The 18,529-nt window shown below is 50.5% G+C and overlaps 1 protein-coding gene and 1 pseudogene across 4 annotated transcripts in view; one reads left to right on the forward strand and one right to left on the reverse strand.

Moving 5' to 3' along the window:
* Positions 1 to 625: 625 nt before the first annotated feature.
* APLP2 (amyloid beta precursor like protein 2) overlaps positions 626 to 18,529 on the reverse strand; it is a 62,625-nt gene continuing 44,721 nt past the window's right edge. For 2 of the 4 annotated variants that reach the window (XM_027532545.1, XM_027532547.1), the window contains 11 exons: positions 17,184 to 17,314; positions 16,245 to 16,319; positions 14,782 to 14,940; positions 13,994 to 14,122; positions 10,748 to 10,847; positions 9,182 to 9,334; positions 7,773 to 7,808; positions 5,156 to 5,241; positions 4,401 to 4,475; positions 3,756 to 3,911; positions 626 to 2,055 (listed from right to left, as the gene is read on the reverse strand). In XM_027532545.1, the coding sequence (XP_027388346.1) occupies positions 1,954 to 2,055; positions 3,756 to 3,911; positions 4,401 to 4,475; positions 5,156 to 5,241; positions 7,773 to 7,808; positions 9,182 to 9,334; positions 10,748 to 10,847; positions 13,994 to 14,122; positions 14,782 to 14,940; positions 16,245 to 16,319; positions 17,184 to 17,314 (1,202 nt within the window). In that variant the 3' untranslated portion in view covers positions 626 to 1,953. The remainder of the gene's footprint in view (positions 2,056 to 3,755; positions 3,912 to 4,400; positions 4,476 to 5,155; positions 5,242 to 7,772; positions 7,809 to 9,181; positions 9,335 to 10,747; positions 10,848 to 13,993; positions 14,123 to 14,781; positions 14,941 to 16,244; positions 16,320 to 17,183; positions 17,315 to 18,529) is intronic. The other 2 variants (XM_027532548.1, XM_027532546.1) reach the window with 1 other exon arrangement.
* On the forward strand, positions 2,394 to 3,305 carry LOC113886379 (annotated as a pseudogene).

An 18,529-nucleotide genomic window follows, 5' to 3' on the forward strand; every position in this document is an offset into this window, starting at 1 on the left:
AGATGGATTTTCCTCATAAAAAGAAGAAATTATAAGAACTATTAAGATAAAGCCAGCAGGGAATCCCCAGGCAGTCCAGCTGGTTGAGACACTGCAAAGGGCACAGGTTCCGACCCCTGACAGGGGGACTAAGATCCCACATGCCACCAGGGATCAGACATCCCACATGTAGCGCAGCAAGAAGAAAGGGAGACAGAGCAATGAAGCAAGCAGTTCTTATGGAATTTAAAAACGTAATTACAGAACTCATTAGAAAGGTGAAGATACGCAAATGAATCACCCAGATTACAGACTATAAAGAAAAAGGAGCAATTAGAGGTTTAACCAGTTAACAGTTTTAGAAAACATAAAATACAGTGGAGGAAATCATTACAGAAATAATGAAAGACTTTCTCTGAGATAAAAAAAATGTCATAAGCTTTGAGGTTGAAGGAACCTTTCCTCTTTTTTAAATTTTTTAAATGAAAAATGCAATTCAAGCTCAGGAGTCCAGCCTGCTGGACCAATTCCTGCCTCCGCTGAGTGGTCAGTGACCCTCCAGAAAAGGAAGCCACCCACCCTCTGGGGTGGAGGGTTGAAGCCGTCACCACGAGTAACGCCAGGCCAATGACACACGGAGTCCTGGTGGAAGTTAAAGTATTTATTGATGTGTTTAAACTCTGTACATTCTCCACAGATCAGATTAAGGAGTTTGTAGGTGAAGTTTATCTGTGCATAGTGGGAAGAGACATGGATGGGTAAAGGGGAGGAAGAAGAAAAAAAACATCACAGGGAAATAGAAAAAAGATACACCACAGGTTACCAGAACCTTCTGAATTAAAAAAAAAAAAAAAAAAGGAAAAGCAGCAGCTGTGAGCAGCAACATCAACTACACAAGCATCACAGGGACTCATGTGGATGAAACAAAACTTTCAGAGCTTCCATGGGGTCTACAGGTCATTCGTGTACAGCTTGGAACATCCACCTTCCACAGAAAAGCACACCTCCCTGGTTCTCCCCGGGCCGCTGGCCGTCTCCTCCTGCCGTCTTCTCCCAGTGGATGGTGCGGACCAGTGCCTTGGCGGGGGAGGGGGGCCGGGAATTACCCAAAGAGGAAAACTGCACATCTAGACATCACTTGGGAAGGACGTGCGTGGTCAGAAGCTACGGTGAGTCAATGGCAGACAGAGGAAGGTCGCCAGGTACCAACGACAGGCTAATTTCTGTGGAAGAACTGGATTGAGAAGGAGCGCAGCAGTGGGCCTGCTCTGCACACACAGGCTCACTGAGAGATGCTGAAGCGCAAAAGCTTGCTCTGAGCACCTCTCTGGTGACAGGACTTGTGAGAAGACACCCTGGTACCCAGCGGCGGGAGCACCAGATCTCCGAGAAAGGGTCCTTCAAAGGCATTTTCAGAGGGGATGGTGATGTACTTTAAGAACCAATAATAACAGCTCCTGATTCAGCTTTCTCAGCAACTTTCTGAAAGCCCATTTAAAGGGAATACTGCCTCTTCTTCTTCATTTTTTTTTTTTTAAATAAAAACCAGGACAGTGAGCCTTAAAGAGGTGGTTTACACAGTGGAGCTGGAACAAACAGCTCGCATGTAGCATGTTCGGTCTATCATTGACAATCAACATTTTCCATTTCAGTAGAGAGCATGTGTGAGACGATACAATAGAAGTGAGATTCCTGATTAATTTAAAAAAAGAAAACTACATCAGTCAAATATCTGCAATAGATCATTTGTTCATTTAAGGTTTATATATCATATATTGTTATATTAACATTTTTTCGCCCATTTAAAAGAATGGAAATTGTGACTCTACAGTAGTACTTTATAGTCTTAATGTTCCAGGAGATCTGAGTGTCGAGGAACTCCTCTGGAAGTCACTGTCGGTCCATCGTCCATCCAGACCTCTGGACGTCTGCTGCCCGCCCAACCTCCCTCCACTGGCGCTGCGCTTCCCCCACTTAAATCTGCATCTGCTCCAGGTATTTGTAGGTTGGGTTTTCGTAGCCATGGTTCTGCATCTTGCTCAGGTGACGCTCTTCTGGGGTGAGCATCGGGTCGACCTGGAGGAAAAAAGACGGTGGGCACTGTGAGAACGCAGGAGAACATGCCAGGGTGTCAGAAGACGTGAACTGTGCGATCCCCGGGACCACGGGCGCGGACGAGACAAGAGCAGGCGGTGAGGATCCAGTAGGAGAAGAAAGAAGAGAAGAGGGTCAGGGGGCTTCCCGGGTGGTCCAGTGGTTAAGCATCAGCCTTGCAACACGGGGGATACTTGATCCCTGGTTGGGGAATGAAGGTCCCACATGCCGTGGAGCAATGACGCCCATGCGATCCAACTACTGAGCCCTCGCACCCCAACTAGAGCCCTCGTGTTGCAATGACAGATCGCACGCCCCACTGAAGACCCCAGGTGTCGCAACTAAGACCCAACGAAACCAAAGAAATAGAAAAAGAAAATGGGGGGAGGTATCAGCGCAGGAGCTGGGACGGAGAGTTCTGCTTCCAGTGGCAGGGTCTGGGGAAGGGGCGGCAGGTGCCATGTTGGGCTGTGAAGGTGGCAAGAGGCCCCTGAAGCCACCTAAGAAGCAAGCCAAGGAGACAGACGAGGAGGGTAAGGCATTCAAGCATAAACAGAAGGAGGAGCAAAAGACACTCGAAGGGCTAAAAGGGCAGATCATGGGGAAAGTACCCCTGGCCACAGGTGGAATTAAGGAATCTGGCAAACAGTAAGCTGTTCCTTGCGTCCGAGGCGGTGAGGACCCTTAGTTACATTCCTGTGCAGACATCCGCATTCCCTGCTGTAGCAGCTGCTACACCTCTAGGTAGGATGAAGTATTGTCCTGGAACTTTTTGTACATTTAAAACTTTTTATAAAAAAAAAATAATAATAACAAAAGAAAAGAGGGTCAGAGAGGCCAGCCTCCTGAAACCTAGAGTCCACATTGGAGGGAACGGTGAGCTGAATCTACAGCAAGTCTCTGCTCTGCCGTGTCTACGAGGCGCGGCCTGGGCGAGGGCGAGCCTTGCCAGCAGCAAGACCAGATGGCCTCTGGTCTCCTCCAGCTCCGGAATCCTACCACCTGATCAGGGTCCAGGAGGAGGTGAAACCAGATAACCAAGTGCATTTGGGCTAATTTTCCCAACTGCATTCTATTCCTTACCAGGTTCCCTTTCTGGAATAAGGGCACCGTGGGCATTCCCACCGCCCACTAAAAACCAGTGCTAAGTAAACAGCTCTGAGTACAAATGAGCGAAAGACGGGTCAGAAAACAATCTGGTCTGGCTCCTTCTTTCTGAATTTCCTGCTGCTTTTTCTCCCCTACTGAAAAATAAGAGTGTTATTCCTCTTTCGTATGTTTAAGACTCAGTTCACTCACATAGCCATCGTTACCTGACCTGTCGCACACCTACGTGGCTTGCTCCTTAGAAACCAAGTCAAAAGAAGCAAACTAATAATAAACAGATATTAAAAAGTTAAAAAAACCAGTATTAGCGGTCCTTCATTCTCAAACATCTAACACACCTGAAAAAAAGAACGGGACACACTAAGGAAACAATTTGAGAAAACCATTTTCTCAGCATAAAATGCTCTTACGACTTCCTCACATTCACAGTCAAAGCCCAAATCAATGTTAAATGTTGGTGACAGCCCTTGTGACAGGATCAGCTTAATTCAGCGGGGGCTGACTTCCAAGACGGGAGCCAATAACACAGTGATTAAGCTGACGCTCGGGTCCTGTCCAGCTCGTTGACGGCTCACCTCCACGATGCCATGGCTGATGCTGCCGTACTGCCTCCTCCTCAGCATCACTAGGCTGATGACGATGATGGTGGCGATGGCCACCGCGACGACCAGCAGGCCGATGAGGGCGCTGCTGCTCAGGCTGAAGTCTTCCCGCAGTGGCCCTACAGACTCCTGAAGCAACAGAACAGACAGGCCATAGGGTGTGAGAGACGACAAGCCCGCGGGGTGCCAGGACCCTGCTGCCCAAGTGGTTATCCAGGTGGGGAGGGCCCCCATCCTTTCCTTCCAGGGACAAACCCAGGTCTCCTGCTTTGCAGGCTGATTTTTTTTACCAGCTGAGCAACAAGAGAAGCCCAAGAATATTGGAATGGGTAGCCTATCCCTTCTCCAGCAGATCTTCCTAACCCAGGAATTGAACTAGGATCTCCTGCACTGCAGGTGGATTCTTTACCAACTGAGCTATCAGGGAAGCCCTTCCTTTACCTTCATGGGGATGCTAATCTTTCTTATCTGAAAGTACAGGAAAATGGGGGACGTGGGACCTTGATAACTTTAGATAGCAGGTGCTGCTCCGTCTTCCCCCTGAACTAGGAGGGTGGGAGAGAAAATAGCCAAGGCTGACCTGAGACCTGCCATCAGGTTTTGGAACAAAACGCATACCGGTTCTTCCTCGAGGCCTCCAACTCTCTCAGCGTTGAAAATCATTTCCTTCACATCCAGGGTCTCATCAATGACCTGAAACAGCGGGGAAATGTCACCAGCTGAGAGGGAAGGGAAGTTTAGCATATGGGTAACTACTTCTTTGCTGCTCCATATACCATTTGGAGCAGGGAAACAGACACTGGATGGACACCCAGCATCCCATCAGTTCTGCCACGTTTCCTAGGTCCACTCACCAAACCCCTTAACAAAGGAGCAGGGCTGGGTGCAAAATTATACAGCAGTTGGTCCTTTAAGGGCTGTCCCCTGCCTTTTCCTTTAAGTGACCATTGTGGAGGTATTTCAGGACAGACTATCCAGTAGCCATGTTCAAATATCAAACTCAGTTAAGGATAATCTAGAAACATTAAGTGATAAAAATGCTAGAAAAGTAATCAGCAGGAGGTATAAACCTCAGGCAGCTAACGAACCAAATGTGATTCTATTCCACTTCAAGTTATTAAATCATTATAAACAGCCTCTCACATTTGTTCATACCCTTAGTTGCAAATATTATTTTCCACTGTATAGCAAGAGATGAGCTACTGCTGAAAGAATTGCTCCGTCTCATATGTAGATACTGAAGAACAGAGCACAACTGCAGGGGCAGTGGGAGCCCGCCCTGTGCTCCCCCACGGACACGTGGGAGTCCATCGGGGGAGTGTCTGATCGTTCTTAAAGTTAACTCGGACACGGAGCAGGGAGAAGCGGCTCACCATGTTCTCATCCACTTTCTTCTTGCTGTTGATCACTTTCTCCTCGGCCCCGATCAGTCCTCCGTCCTGCTCTCCCAGTGCGGATCCTGTGTGCAGAGAGCGCAGCTGTCTCCCGAGGTGGGCTGACCTCACGTCCGCCTCACAGAAGTGGCAGACTCCCTCCTGAGAGTCAGGGAGCCCCCACGGCATGCCCCCACCCCCGGCTCTCGATGTGCTACTTGCTCCCATCCTGGAGGATGCGTTATGCTCCACAGGGATGAGGGACACAGGACCGATGGGTGTCATGGGACAGGAAGAGGATGTGGTGCTCACTGTGTAAGCCTTCAGGAGAGAACGCGCTTTGAACTACAAAGAGAAACTGGGTCTAAAGGCCTTCCAGCACCGCAAAACCCTCGACCCCTGTGGTATCACCAAGCACCTACTATCCCCACTTGCTCCTTTGCCATCGGGGCTCCGAATGGAAGAACTGTCACCCCTGCACGCCCACCTCGAGCACCGTCTTTCTGCTAAAATGCCCTCCCTTCCCTTGTACCTGCCCATCTGTCCTTCAAGCTGCAGATCTTTTGGGGAGACATTCCCAGGTCATGGTACTTAAAAATCACTGTGTGTGATGACTGGTCTTGTTCTGTCTCTCACTATGCTGTAACCCTCCGGGGCCTGGACCAGACCATCACATCCTGAATAGGAAGGAGGCATTCCCTACACAGGGAGAATTCTAACACCAGGCTGGACAGCACCGCTCCATAAACAGAGCAACAATGTCAACTGTCCTCTTGTCAAGGTCAGACATCGCCTGAGCTAGCGTCGCCTGCGCGTGGCGTTCCAAACGACAGCGAGAGGAAGAGTGAGATGCAATCCTCTAGTTTTCGCTCCAAAGCATGTGACTTCCAGCTCTCTTTTGAGTGTCTTGTTAATAATAACAAACACAGTGCTATAGGTGCCTGTGACCTGAACCTTTTACAAATAGATCAACCTGGCAACACACTTGGCATTCTAAGGCGACCATGGCAGGTGAGTCAGATGCCGATATGGGAATCTACAAAGCTCGCTGTCCACGGGCTGCTAGAGGCCTGGCCACAGCAAAGGTGTCCGGCTCACAGCCAGACTTGGGCTGGACCCAGAGCCTCCAGTCACTACACTGCAGCTTTTGAACCCCTGGCCAGCTGACACTTCACTCATTAGAATGCAGCCAGAAACCAGGCAGCTTTCCCCTCAAAGTGTTCATTTTAAAAGAGTCTCACAACTTGATTTGAGGGCGAGTTAAAGCAGGGCTGGCTTCTGTAGCCTCAGAACGTCAATGAAATAGTAAGGCTGTATTTCAGCGCACAGATGCTCATGACCAAGCCCAGTCGATTCGAACTGCTCCCCTCATCCCTCTCTCTCTCGTCAGAATTTCAAGGTCCTAAGGCAGGATCCTATTTGAAAAACGTGGCCCTGAACCAATGGACTCAAAGCCCTACTGCCAGTGTGCAGACTGTCCTAACACTTTTTTTGGTGGTACAAGACACGTGTTTCTTAAATGTCGACCAAAACCACTTTGGTTATATAGAATGAATAATCAGGAGATGTTAAGAGACCAAAAGTTAACGTTTAAACTATTCCAGTGAATAACAGCTGAAGCATAAAGGTGAAAGCCAGCTAGACTTTTAGAAAATTCGTCTTCATCTAAACACATGTGCTGCTCAGAAGAATGTCCTCCAGTGACGCAGAGGAACACCCAAGGGAATAAAACCAAGCTCGCACACCCTCGTATTCTGAAAATCAACACATACGCCGCCTCCAACCCTTCAGCCGGGGCGCAGCACACAGCAGTCAGTCTGTGCGTCCTTGTTCACAGAGACTCAGGCTGGGCCGCCCGCCCACCCAGAAATGCTGCAGGCACACTGCGTCCCATGAAACAGAAGCACCGTGGGCTCGGGAGACTGAAGAAGCCAGGTTCAAATGCTGGCTCCTCTGCTTCTTCAGCTCATGACTTAACTCATGGAAGCTGAGGCTTCTTCAACTGCCTTATCTAGAAAAGAAAGTTAAGGCCCCTACCTCCGGTGTGTGCAGTGGGGTACACAAGACCAAGGTTGCAAGCCTGCAGCCTGTGCCCACACGCAGTTAACTTTGTCTGAAAACTGGACACTTATTACATCAGGAGTTCACTTGTCTCAACCTGTTTCATCCATCAGCTTCTACCATGTCCTAAAGGGACGCTACATCTCAGGGGACATGAGACAGCTGGAAACAAAGACACCTGGGCATGGACAAAAAGCAAGGGACAGCTAAGAAGAAAGGGAAAAGATGTAAGTGGGAGCGGCAGAGAAAGAGAGGTAAAATAAAATGACTCTCCACCTGACCACAAGTGTGTTTTTACTTATGCCAGCAATTGGCAACCAACCCGTTTAAACTGGATATACTTTTAAAAGTCCACCCAGATTAAAAGGGTTTATGAAGAATCTACTTTGGTTGCTCAGTATTCAGGTGCTGGAGGTCTGGCTGCACTGGCTCCCCTCAAAGCCACATCTAAAGGGATGAGGTGGAAAAAGTTAATGATGGGATGAAGCAGAGCATGAAACTTCTGGGCAAATGCAGGGAATGAAGGCCTTAGTGGGAACATCTATGACAAACCAACCTTTCTTCATTGGGTGGAACAACTCCGGCTGAGAGTCTAGCAGAAAGGAAAGCAGCAAAAACAAAACAGCACAAGAGGAGATTAAGGAAAAAAAACCGCCTTCTTTCAAAATTCCTACCTTAGACCTTCTCTGTAACATAAACAAAAAGCATGCTTCCTTACAAAAGGGGCCTGCACTTCCCCATAAGCAAACAGCATCGTGAGAGCTACAGCAAGACTGGAGGGGAGGGGAAAAAGGCAGGGAGTCTTGGGTCTCTCGGGAGGGCTTCTGTGAGATTTCTAAATCATTTAGCTTAGCCCCAAGTTACCTTCCTGAGAAAGTAACAGAAACACAAGTTATTCCTCGTCGTGGTTTTCCAAGGAGACAAGGTCCTAGTTCACAAACATCTAAGATGCCCCCGCCAGTAACAAGCTCTGAAGCAGGGACCCTTGCAGCCCTGCAAGGGTGCAAGGGTGGGGGTCTGTGAGGGAACGGCTGGGGAGCGAGGCGGCACCTCTTTGTCCGGCTCCTTCCTCGGATTCTCTTGTACTATCAGAGGCTCAGCGGTTCTGAGTCGGCACCTCTGAGACAGTAGGTTTAGAAGAAGACGCTTGTGTTGGGGTCTGGAGGCCGAACTGGGTGCCCACTTTCTTGGGCCGCTCTGGTGGCACCACTGGATCTGGGCCCAGGACTCAGGACTGCCTCAACTCAGGCTCCAGTCCTTCCTTCCCACCCATGAGCTATGTGGCCCTAGGCAGACACTGACGCTCTTTAAACCCTGGATACCCAGACAGGACACTTCCAGTCCCTTCATGAGAGCATTATTTTGGGAAGGACAATATACAGGAAAGCATCCGCATACAGAGGCTGGAGTGTGTGGGGGCCCGGACAGCGGGGCCACTGTTTTTATCATCCCCGCCATCGGCCGCGACAGCAGCAGACAAATAAACGGAAGCTGACGGCACACCCTGGCCTCAGGGCCTGGGACCAGCAGCCTGTTTATTTCTGGTACAGACTCATGGCTCTGAGAGCACACTGCAGACCTGGGGTGCAGCAGGGAGCCTCCCATCGCCTACTTCCCAAGACCGTGAGGAAAAGGCAAGGACAGCCTAGGACACCAAAGTGCTGTTTCAGCTGCAAAGGGGCCTCCACATCTAGGCCCCACACGCTGGACGCAGCTAGTGGCCAGGGACATCAGAGGGCTTTAGGCTTTGGTCTACACAAGGGAGAAACACCACAAACTTCCGAGGTTCTGAGGTGCCCCACTCGGAAGGTGCTTGGTGGACCCCATCCCCTGGCCTGCCCGAGCCACACAGGGAACACAGCCCCCTGACACCCCCACCCCTCCCTTCATCTGATTTCCATTTTCTAACCACGTCCCTCCCTGCCCTTGGTCCCACTGCTGGGCTGGCCTGTTGCACATACGCACCTTCGTTCTCAGGCAGGGATGGGAAGGGATGGAGGGAGTGGAACGGCGGGATCTCGTCGCTCTCCTCCGAGCTCACCCGGACGTCCACGGGGGTTTCTGAGAAGGAGGAGCTGAACTGGTCCATGTCGGCTCGCTGTTCTTGAAGCAGTTCATCTGATAAAGACAGACGCCCAGGAGCCATGTTTTCAGAAGGATACTGTTTCCTGGCACAGGATAGCCTGAACGGGACTAATCTGGTCGGATGCAAGCTCTGTTTAAGCAGGAGTCTCACCAGTTCACAATTCAGGCCACGACCTGTTCCTCTCACCTGAGGGTGCACCTCTGACTCTGTAGACTGCAGAGCCCCAGCACTGGGAACCCCAGGGCTCGTTCCTGAGCACCCCTCTCTCCTCTAGCAATTCACTCTAAGTGGTTTCCTCCAATGACACAGGTGTAAATACCATCCATGGATCATGACCCCCACATCTGTGTCTTGTCCCTATAGCCCAGAGATCTGGCTTGTCTACCTGAGAGCCGACCACTTACCAAGGGCAGTTTCCATTTTAACAAGTGAAGACCACGCTGTACCTCGGCACTGTTTGGCCCCACCACCCATTCAGAACCAGGGCATATCCAGTGCTTTTCTTCCCCTCACCCCCTGCCCCACCCACCCCATCAGCACATCCTATTCACCTTTCCTCTGAAAGGCACCCTTCAAGTCCACCCACCCCTCCAGCTCCTCCCATTCCTGTCTCAGGGCACTTAGCCAGCCCCTCTCCCCTGGATTTTTACAAGTGCTTTCTGGTGACTTCCAATTTTCATCAACCCTCGACACAGCAACCTGGTAATTTTTAAAAAATTCACATTGTTTTAAAAAAGCATAATCCAGATATAGTCACTCGCTAGTTTAAAACCCTTGAGCGACTTTCTGTTATCCAGAATAAAATCCAAACTCCTTGATTTTGCTAAAATCTCTCAACTTTAGGCTCTGCAGTCGTCACTTCCTGTGCTTGCTGTTTTCCTGCTGGGGGTCTCTGCAGGGAGGGGGCTCCTCCTCATCACTAGACCACTCCCCCTCACTCCACCCGCCCGCGCTCCAAGGCACCCTGACCACCAGGCACCTCCCCAGCCCACCCTTCCACCTCCAGCACAGGACACACCCCGCCATGGACACTCATCATCCTGTCCTCTCCTCCTACAACGTGAGCTTCCGGAGGTCTGTCTACCGGTGCACGTTCTACTCTGTGCACACAGTAGGCACTGTGCCTACACAGTAGGCACGACAAACGTTTGTTGAATAAATGAAGGGAAAGACCAGAAGAGGGAGAGGAACTGAGAATGGTGTGAACAGGTGCCTTGAAATATACCAGCAGTTACAGAGGGGAGGGTTAAGAGGACGCATACCCAGTCCCTTGCAATTTCACACCCTAGATTTCTCTTCCGGTAACAAGAGTCAAGGTCAGTGAAACTCAAGGCTCTGTGGCTGCCAGCCCAGGACTTGACCACGTGAGCCTGTGTGCACTAATGCCCAGCCTCCTTTCTCTAATCCGGCATGGTCTGACCTTGACGCCCACAGCTGGCACCCACCGATTTCCTCCTGGATCTCTTGGGCCACATACGGGACTTTGTAGAGCAGGGAGAGGCTCTGGTTCCGCCGTTCTTCAATCACATGGAGATGCGTCATCACCTGCGAGTACGAGGTGGGGGGGAAGGAGGCTTTGTCACCAGAACAGCCGGGCCTGCCGGACACCCACCCGCTCTACCAAGGCCTGTGTTCTCCAGCAAAGCAGCTGGTCAGAGGGGCAGTAGGACTTGCCCCCCCAACCCATATTCACTGACCACTGTGGTGTAAGAAAGTGGGGTATTGACTCAGTGACTTAAGGATTCATCCACACAGAGTGCTCCAAGTTAAGGGAAACTTTAAAAGGTGTCATTACCCGACAGTACTGTTTAAAAAAAAAAAAAAAAAAAAGAACCCTCATTTGCACAATGTCAGACACTCAGGAAGGTTTTTCTGAGTGAAAGAGGAAACCAGTTGGTCGGTTTTTACCACTGGCCAGACTAAATGAAATCACGAAAGAATGAAATCACTGGTTAAAAAGTAGATTTGCGGGGTGGGACCATTCATGGAGTGTGCTTAGTGAAGCAGCTGCTTGAAATGATTATCACTGTAAGCAAGAGGACAGGTGATTCCTGTTTAACTAAACGGGGCTTCCCTGGTGGCTCAGGTGGTAAAGAATCCACCTACCATGCAGGAGACAGATTCCAGCCCTAGGTCAGGAAAACCCCCTGGAGGAGGAAATGGAAACCCACTCCAGTATTCTTGCCTGGGAAATCCCATGGATAGAGGAGCCTGGTAAGCTAGAGTCCATGGGGTCACAAAGAGTCAGACATGACTGAGTGACTAAAACTTTCACTTTAACTAAACAAGCTATGCCTCCAAAGCTTCACACTGAGGTACAAACAAGCCTGATTTAACGAGTGATAACAAAGACATAGCTACCATGTCTTCCATGCTCATTTCTTTTCTGAATGCTGAAGTTCCAGAGTAGTTCATCCAAAAAAAGAGGGGGAAAAGGTCATTAAAGTGGTCCCTGAATTTCAGAGCTTTTTATGGTGGAACCGGAGAAGGAAATGGCAGCCCACTCCAGTACTCTTGCCTGGAAAACCTCATGGACAGAGGCGCCTAGTAGGGTACAATTCATGGGGTCATAAAGAGTTGGACATGACTGAGCTACTTCACTATGGAGGAAATAAGAATTGGGCTACCTCCGCCCCTATGACACAGTGAGTGTGAGGCAGGTGGCCACAGACCACACAAGGTCCTCGAGAAGGCTAATCCCACCAGTTACACCTGCCGCCACCAAGCTGTTCCTCAAGAGGGCGCTCTGAGCCAATGGATTAATTATGTGGGCTTGAAGCCATTAATGTGAAGGGTCAAAATAAAAACTGAAGTTAAATGGAAAGAGGCTTTTATTGTAGATTGATGTCTCTCTGACCTTTAAAAGCAAGGATGAAAGCAATTTAATTTTACACTTGCCATTCTTTCAATCAAGTAAATTGATGGGAAAGTACCAGAGTCGAGTTGAGTGCCTTAGAGAAAAAATGCAAATGCAAAGGGAACCATCAGCTGCCTGGTCTGATCTCAGCAGTGGTGACACTCGCAGTCAGACGATGGTTTCCTCGAGGACAAGACCAACCGCAGGCCGGGACACTGGGCATCAGGGGGTTTGGAGGACCCCCTGGAGCTGCAGAGTGAGGCGGCAGCCCATCACCTACGCCTCAAGCCAAAGTGCACAGGATCTAAGAGGCTCAGCGTGTTCGGGGTTTTCTAGACTTTACATAACACGACAGGGAACAGGCAAAGGCTAGTGTAATCTGGGGGCTGAGCTGCCCTAGAATTAACGGCTTTGAGCAGACGGTAAACAGCACGCAGCAGAGATGCTCTAAGAAGATGCTCCGCCTCCTGGGGCCCTCACTCGTGTGGCACCTGCCTCCTGGCTCGAAGGTTTACTGACCACACTGACTGAGGTCTCATCTGTCCTGCTACTCTAACCACATAAAACAGGCTGCTTCTCTGTAAAATACTTCACAATAGTCTAGTTTTCTTAAAAAAAAAAAAGAAAAGAAAAGAAAAAAATGTGATTACACTGAAAAAAATTGAGTAGACCTGAAAAATTCTAACCTCTTGTCAGGATGCAAGCTCCCTGGCCTGAGCTTTCTGGAAGCCGCCCAAGGTCTGCTGGCCTCTTCTCCTCCTCCCCTACCCCGTCCACCTTCAAACACAGCCTCAACTCCAGGCCCAGCAGAGGCCCCGGGTCCCCAAGTCCTCCCCACTCTTTAGGAGCCCCATTTCTTTCACTGGCTGAACACTCAGCTGCCAAGGTGGGCTCATACGTTAAAGGACAATTCTCCATTTTTATAGCTCACATAACTAACGCCACACAACTGTGAGCTGCTCAAGGGCCCACAAGGATTCAACTGTGCAGTCAGATACTGAAGCAGAACCAGGCAGTGAATGCGGCTGGAGGGGAACCACACAGGGCCTCTGGGAAGTTCCCCCACAGTTACACCACACAAGCAACAGGAGGCGGGAGGGGACAGGTCCCCAGCCTGTGCACACCATGTCCCCACAGCCTGCAGAGCGCTGGATTTAGAATACGGAAAGTAATAGAGGAAGACCACTTATATCATTTCAAGGCCCTCTAGGAAAACTAACAGGCGAACAGTTTTAAAGGAAGCTAGCGGTCTTGTAGGCAAGTTCATTTCTATGAACACGAGAGTAAAACTCAAGTCGTATGCAGACAAAACCAGAACGAGAAAGCGGGTCCAGAAACAACCTGCTTTCAACCTACAGACGAATGCACAGACTGGCGGGATACAGCAGGGGACAAGACACGGGACCCAACGGCATCCAAACAACAACGAAACTGTACAAGACGGTCCCGTTTTAAGACGTGCTTGATATAGAGTCGGCCCAAATATTCGTTCAGGTTTTTGTACCATCTTATGGAAAAACCCAAATGAACTTTCTGGACAACTCAATGTTTGCCTAGAAAGAGATTTTAAATGTTAATTCTGGTGGTACCCTTAACCACTAATAAACTGAAAGAAACTGATGTATCTCACCAATACAACCATCCATCTCTAAGCTTCCAGAAACAATTTAAATAGAACATACTTAATATTAAAAAGTATGGGATACATATGTTTACATTTGTACCTTTGCAAAAGCCAGCTCTTGGACCTACTGTCTCTGGAAATAAAAGGTCATTCTCCAGGACTAATTACAAGCAGCATGGGCCAGGGCGGTCTCCCCGCCGTCTGCCGTACCTGGGACCTCATCTGGGCCGCCTTCTCGGGGTCGACAGCCAGCACGTGCTGGTAGTGACGGAGGGTGTGGAGGCGGTCTTTGTTCTCAGCGCGGACGTAGCGCCGCAAGGCCTGAAGGATGCGATGGGGCTGCAAGACAGAACGGGAGTTTTCACGTCCAGAGACTACAGAACTGAAAACAGGCAGGAAAGTGAAGTTTTAAGAACTCACTGAGAATGTCAGCCTCAGCAAGGCACAGGAATGAAACCTGTACTCTGAAAAGCTTTCAGTTACCAAGTAATAAGAAGCTACCTTTCTAAGTAAGGTACCAAAAGCTAAGTTCCACAGTTATAGAGGATCCTCTACAGACAGTATTTCCCAGAACCTCTAGCCCACTTCCTCTTCTAGCCCAATCTATGCTGTTTCCTGAGCTCAGCATCTGCTGCTGTAAATACTTAGGACAGACCTCACTTGCTTAAGGAGGATACAGACAAACACCCTGTCCCCGCAGAGCAAGGCAAGTCAGAGCTGAAGGATCAAGTCTAACAGCACTGGCAGAAAAGAGCTGTGATATAAACTTGCTCATCGTCTGATTTAAAATAGAATTGGTTCAAAAGTCTTCATCCATGGGATGCATGTTTTTATTCTTTGGAAGTAAGGCTACTATAAAAATGCACAAGTTGGGGAACTACCGACTAGCACCCCAAGGTTCTGCTTTTCCACGGGAAGCTGTGTCTGCACTGCGGCGGCCCCGAGCCGGAAGTGGTCCCACACAGGCCACCGTGGGCTTTAGGGCTGGGCGTGCTCACCCGCGGAGGGTCGGACTGCAGGGCCGCCAGGTAGTTCTCCAGCGCCACCCGGCGGCGGTCGTTGAGCATGGCCTCCACACGCGCCAGGTGCGTCTCCACCAGCTGCTGCTTCTCGCTGGCTGCCTCCTTCTCCAGCGCCTTCACCATGGCCTGGAAGTGCTGAAAGAAAGAAGGAAGGAACCACATGGGATCCATGCCCCTGCAGGCGTGCACGCACACGGGGCCAGACCCCATTCTGCCTCTCTGTGCCCACTGTCCCTGGAAGAGGCGCAGACTCGGGGGGAGCAGGGGTCGGGTCTGAGGGTTTTTAGAGGTGACCTTGAACACTGTAGGGGTTGAGGGCACCAATCCTCCTTGGTCAAAGAGCCTGTGTAACTAACTTATAGTCGGCCCTCCCTATGTGCAGTCCCACATCCACGGATTCAGCCAATCATGGATGGAGCGTTGCTGTGATGTCTACCACTGAAAATATCCATGTGTGGGGGGTGGATCCTCTGTTCAAGGGCTGACTGTACTTCTCCGTCTAACCAGAGCACATAAATCTGGGTGTCATGCAGGCTCCTCAGCACCTCTAGGGATGGAAATCCCAGCACACAGAGCCCAGGCCTGGCCTCTCCATGTACGCTGCGAGAAATGGAAGGCTGTCTTTCCCACACTGTAACACGGCGCCCCCAAACCACAGACCAATGGGGGACAGGCTGCAACACACAGCCCAGCCCCAGGGCAGGTGGTGCTGACCACTCAGACCACGTGGTGAAGGGCAGGCTCCCTGCAGGTGCCGGGCCAAGTCTGCAGACAGAATTTAAGGCTGGGGAGCTGAGGCCCCCCACAAAGAGTGCATAAAGGGACACTCGTGGGTTTTCTAGGTTACTGGTGAAAAAGCAAAGGTGATTCAACATCACGAGCAGAGAGATTTTGGCAAAACATAAACACAAGCTGACTTAAACAGCAACCAGTGTCATGAGTCCCAAATCGGTCCTGTCAATTCCTGTGGACGCCCTCCTCTAGTCAAGGGGAAGGCAGCTGCTGAGGTTCTAAGGTTACATTCTTACATCCAAAGTTAGAGATGAACTGGCATCAGAGAGCTCTATTTTCTGCTTTGGACTTTAATTAAGTCTGCCACAGGAAAAAAAAAAAAGCGTTCACTTCTGCAGAAAACAAGGAGCAGCCTAAGAAGGACGATGCCTGAGGACTTGCCAGGAGAGGAGAAGAAACACAGCTGAGCAGAGGTTACTTCTGGGCATGAAAGGTGTGTGTGCTCTGCCCTGGGCTTGGGTTTCCCTCCATGGCAGGTGAGCAACTCCAGAGAACACCACTGGGAGGGAAAACGAAGCAGCGAAGACCTCCTTGTGACACGAACTCTGAATTAAAAGGGGGTGTCGACGTCCACCTTGTGGGGAGTCTGGCTCTGACCATATCCTGAAGGGTCTGCCTGGGGCCCCTCCCTGGAGGACACGTCTCACCTGAATGAGAGTCTGCCTCTCTGCTTTGGGGAGGTTCTTCGCTTGAAGTTCAGCCTCTTCCCATTCCTTCTTCACCTGGAACAAAGGTCAAAGCCACTATGACCAGATAATCTCTGGAACAATGGTCCCATTTTCTAAAAATACTGTGGGGCCCTGAACATGATGTGGGAAGGCACACCAGGAGCGCGCGGCCCACGCGCCCACGCGCTCAAGGTCTGTCCAGGGCGGCTGCCTCAGGAGGTGCTGGCGTCAGTGTCCTGCTGGGGGAGCCCCGTTTCATGGCTGCCTCGTCCGTAACCTTGGGTGCGTTATTTGCCAGACTCTGTGCCTCAGTCTCCTCACAAGAAAGGGGAGGAGGGCTAACACCTGCTTCTCAGAACAGTAACAGGTTTCTCCCAGCACACGAGACGTAAGGCTGCTGCCCAGACCTGGCAAATAGTCCCTTTTCAGTTTTCTTTCAACCCTTCTGGGTAAGTCTAGGAGAAAGCTGCACTCGCGTGGTGCTCCTGTTGCTCTGACACTTCCAACTCCTTTAAGGAAAAGAAACCCAGAGACTCAGACCTTCAGCAGGCAACAGTATCTAGCCAGAATGTTCTAACACTGCTTTCATTTAATGTACTAGTATCGTTACTCTCTTTTAATGGTAAATGATACTAGCTTTCTACTTACAATATTGATATAGAGTTCCCTTTTTCAGAAATAAAAAACTTAAAAAAAACAAGCAGAACGTAATGTTGACAGGAAGTGCCTCCTGGCAGAATGGAACAGTACAGCCCTGGGAGGGGTGACTCCACCATCACGGAGCTGGGGGAGGGGCGGGCACCAGTCCCATCCAGGGGACAGCCTTGCTCACACTCACACGCCTCACCTGAGGAGGTGGTGTCCCTTTGCTTCAACTATGAAGCCCTGACACCACAAAGATAAGGGGCCGAGATTTACCCTGTCCATCCGGTTGCGGTGGCGGATTTCCAGCTGCTCCTTGGCCTTCTGGAAGCGTGCGTGCTCATTGTCGTCTGCAGACGTCTCGAAATACACGTCAACGTCATTGGTTGGCAGAGGAGTTGGGGGAACTGAAACAGAATGACCGGACGGCTCTCTCTGGGGCCCGGCCTGATGCTGAAGCTGCACGGTGCTCGGGGACGAAGCCCAGCTGGGCCTGCTGGAGGGACCGGTGTGTCCGGCACCACCTCAGAGGGGTGCGCCCATCTGGCGGGACTCCGCCCTGTCTTCCTTACCCAAAATCCAGCCGCCAGGCCCATCTGCACCCCCTGTACCTTCAGAACCAGCGAGGTACCTACTTGGGACTTCAGGGGCAGAGAAGAGAACACTTCTTACCCTCCCTCAGTTCCTGAAACCTTAAAACCTAAAATTAACTACTGACCTACCCTTTTGGTCACTGAGTGCATCTGACCAGAGACAGGGCTGACGGCAGACGTGAAAAGGCACTGCAGGGCTCAGGCTGCCTTTTCTCCAGCTATTTTTAGGTCACAACTCACGCTGGGCCACTGATTCAACTGTATGTTCTCTGTACACAGACTGGGCAGAGAATGTCCAAACACCCCAGCTGCCTCTGCTTAGCTTACAGTCCCGCTGGAGGACCCTCAGCTCAGGCCCCCAGCAGAGACAACACGTCTCACAAGGACTTGCCGTGAAAGTGAAGCCACTCAGGGCTTTTCCATCCATGACGCTCGAGGGCCTCACCCGGCCACCACCCAGAGAATAGCCCATTAGAACAAACACTCCGCATGCCTAGTCCAGGTTCCTGGTGGCCCCAGACAGGCGAGTGTCTGCACAAAGGAGCTTATCCGCATCCAGGAGCTGGAGGCGACAGGTTTACTTAGCCTCTTAAGAAATACCTGTGGCAACGCCGAACACCCCGACTCATTGGGGATTTCCCAGGGCAGGGAGGAATGTCAGGCAGCCTGCTCACACAACTTGTTCTGTCGGTTACACTTGAGAGCCACGTGGACAGCAGAAGCCAAATTCAACAAATTTCCATTCGGAGACAAACTCACCTGATTTCCAGAACCGCGTAACTTTAGCACAACGTGCCAGCAACTGGCAAACTGATGAGCGTGAGCACAAGCCAGCCAGCCACTCCACGTGCTTCTGTCTGAGCGTCTCCCTTTCACCCTCTTACTGAGTTTTAAACCTAAAAGCTATGGCTCAAAGTCTTATCAAGAATATCTGGTTCCTACATTAAGTTTAAATAAGGTCTCAAAAGCCAATTTGCAGACTGTCACTAAGTCAGAATCTATATAGATTGCTTCAGAAACCACGTTCCC

This window comes from Bos indicus x Bos taurus, chromosome 29, assembly GCF_003369695.1.
Source record: "Bos indicus x Bos taurus breed Angus x Brahman F1 hybrid chromosome 29, Bos_hybrid_MaternalHap_v2.0, whole genome shotgun sequence".
Taxonomy (NCBI): Eukaryota; Metazoa; Chordata; class Mammalia; order Artiodactyla; family Bovidae; genus Bos; species Bos indicus x Bos taurus.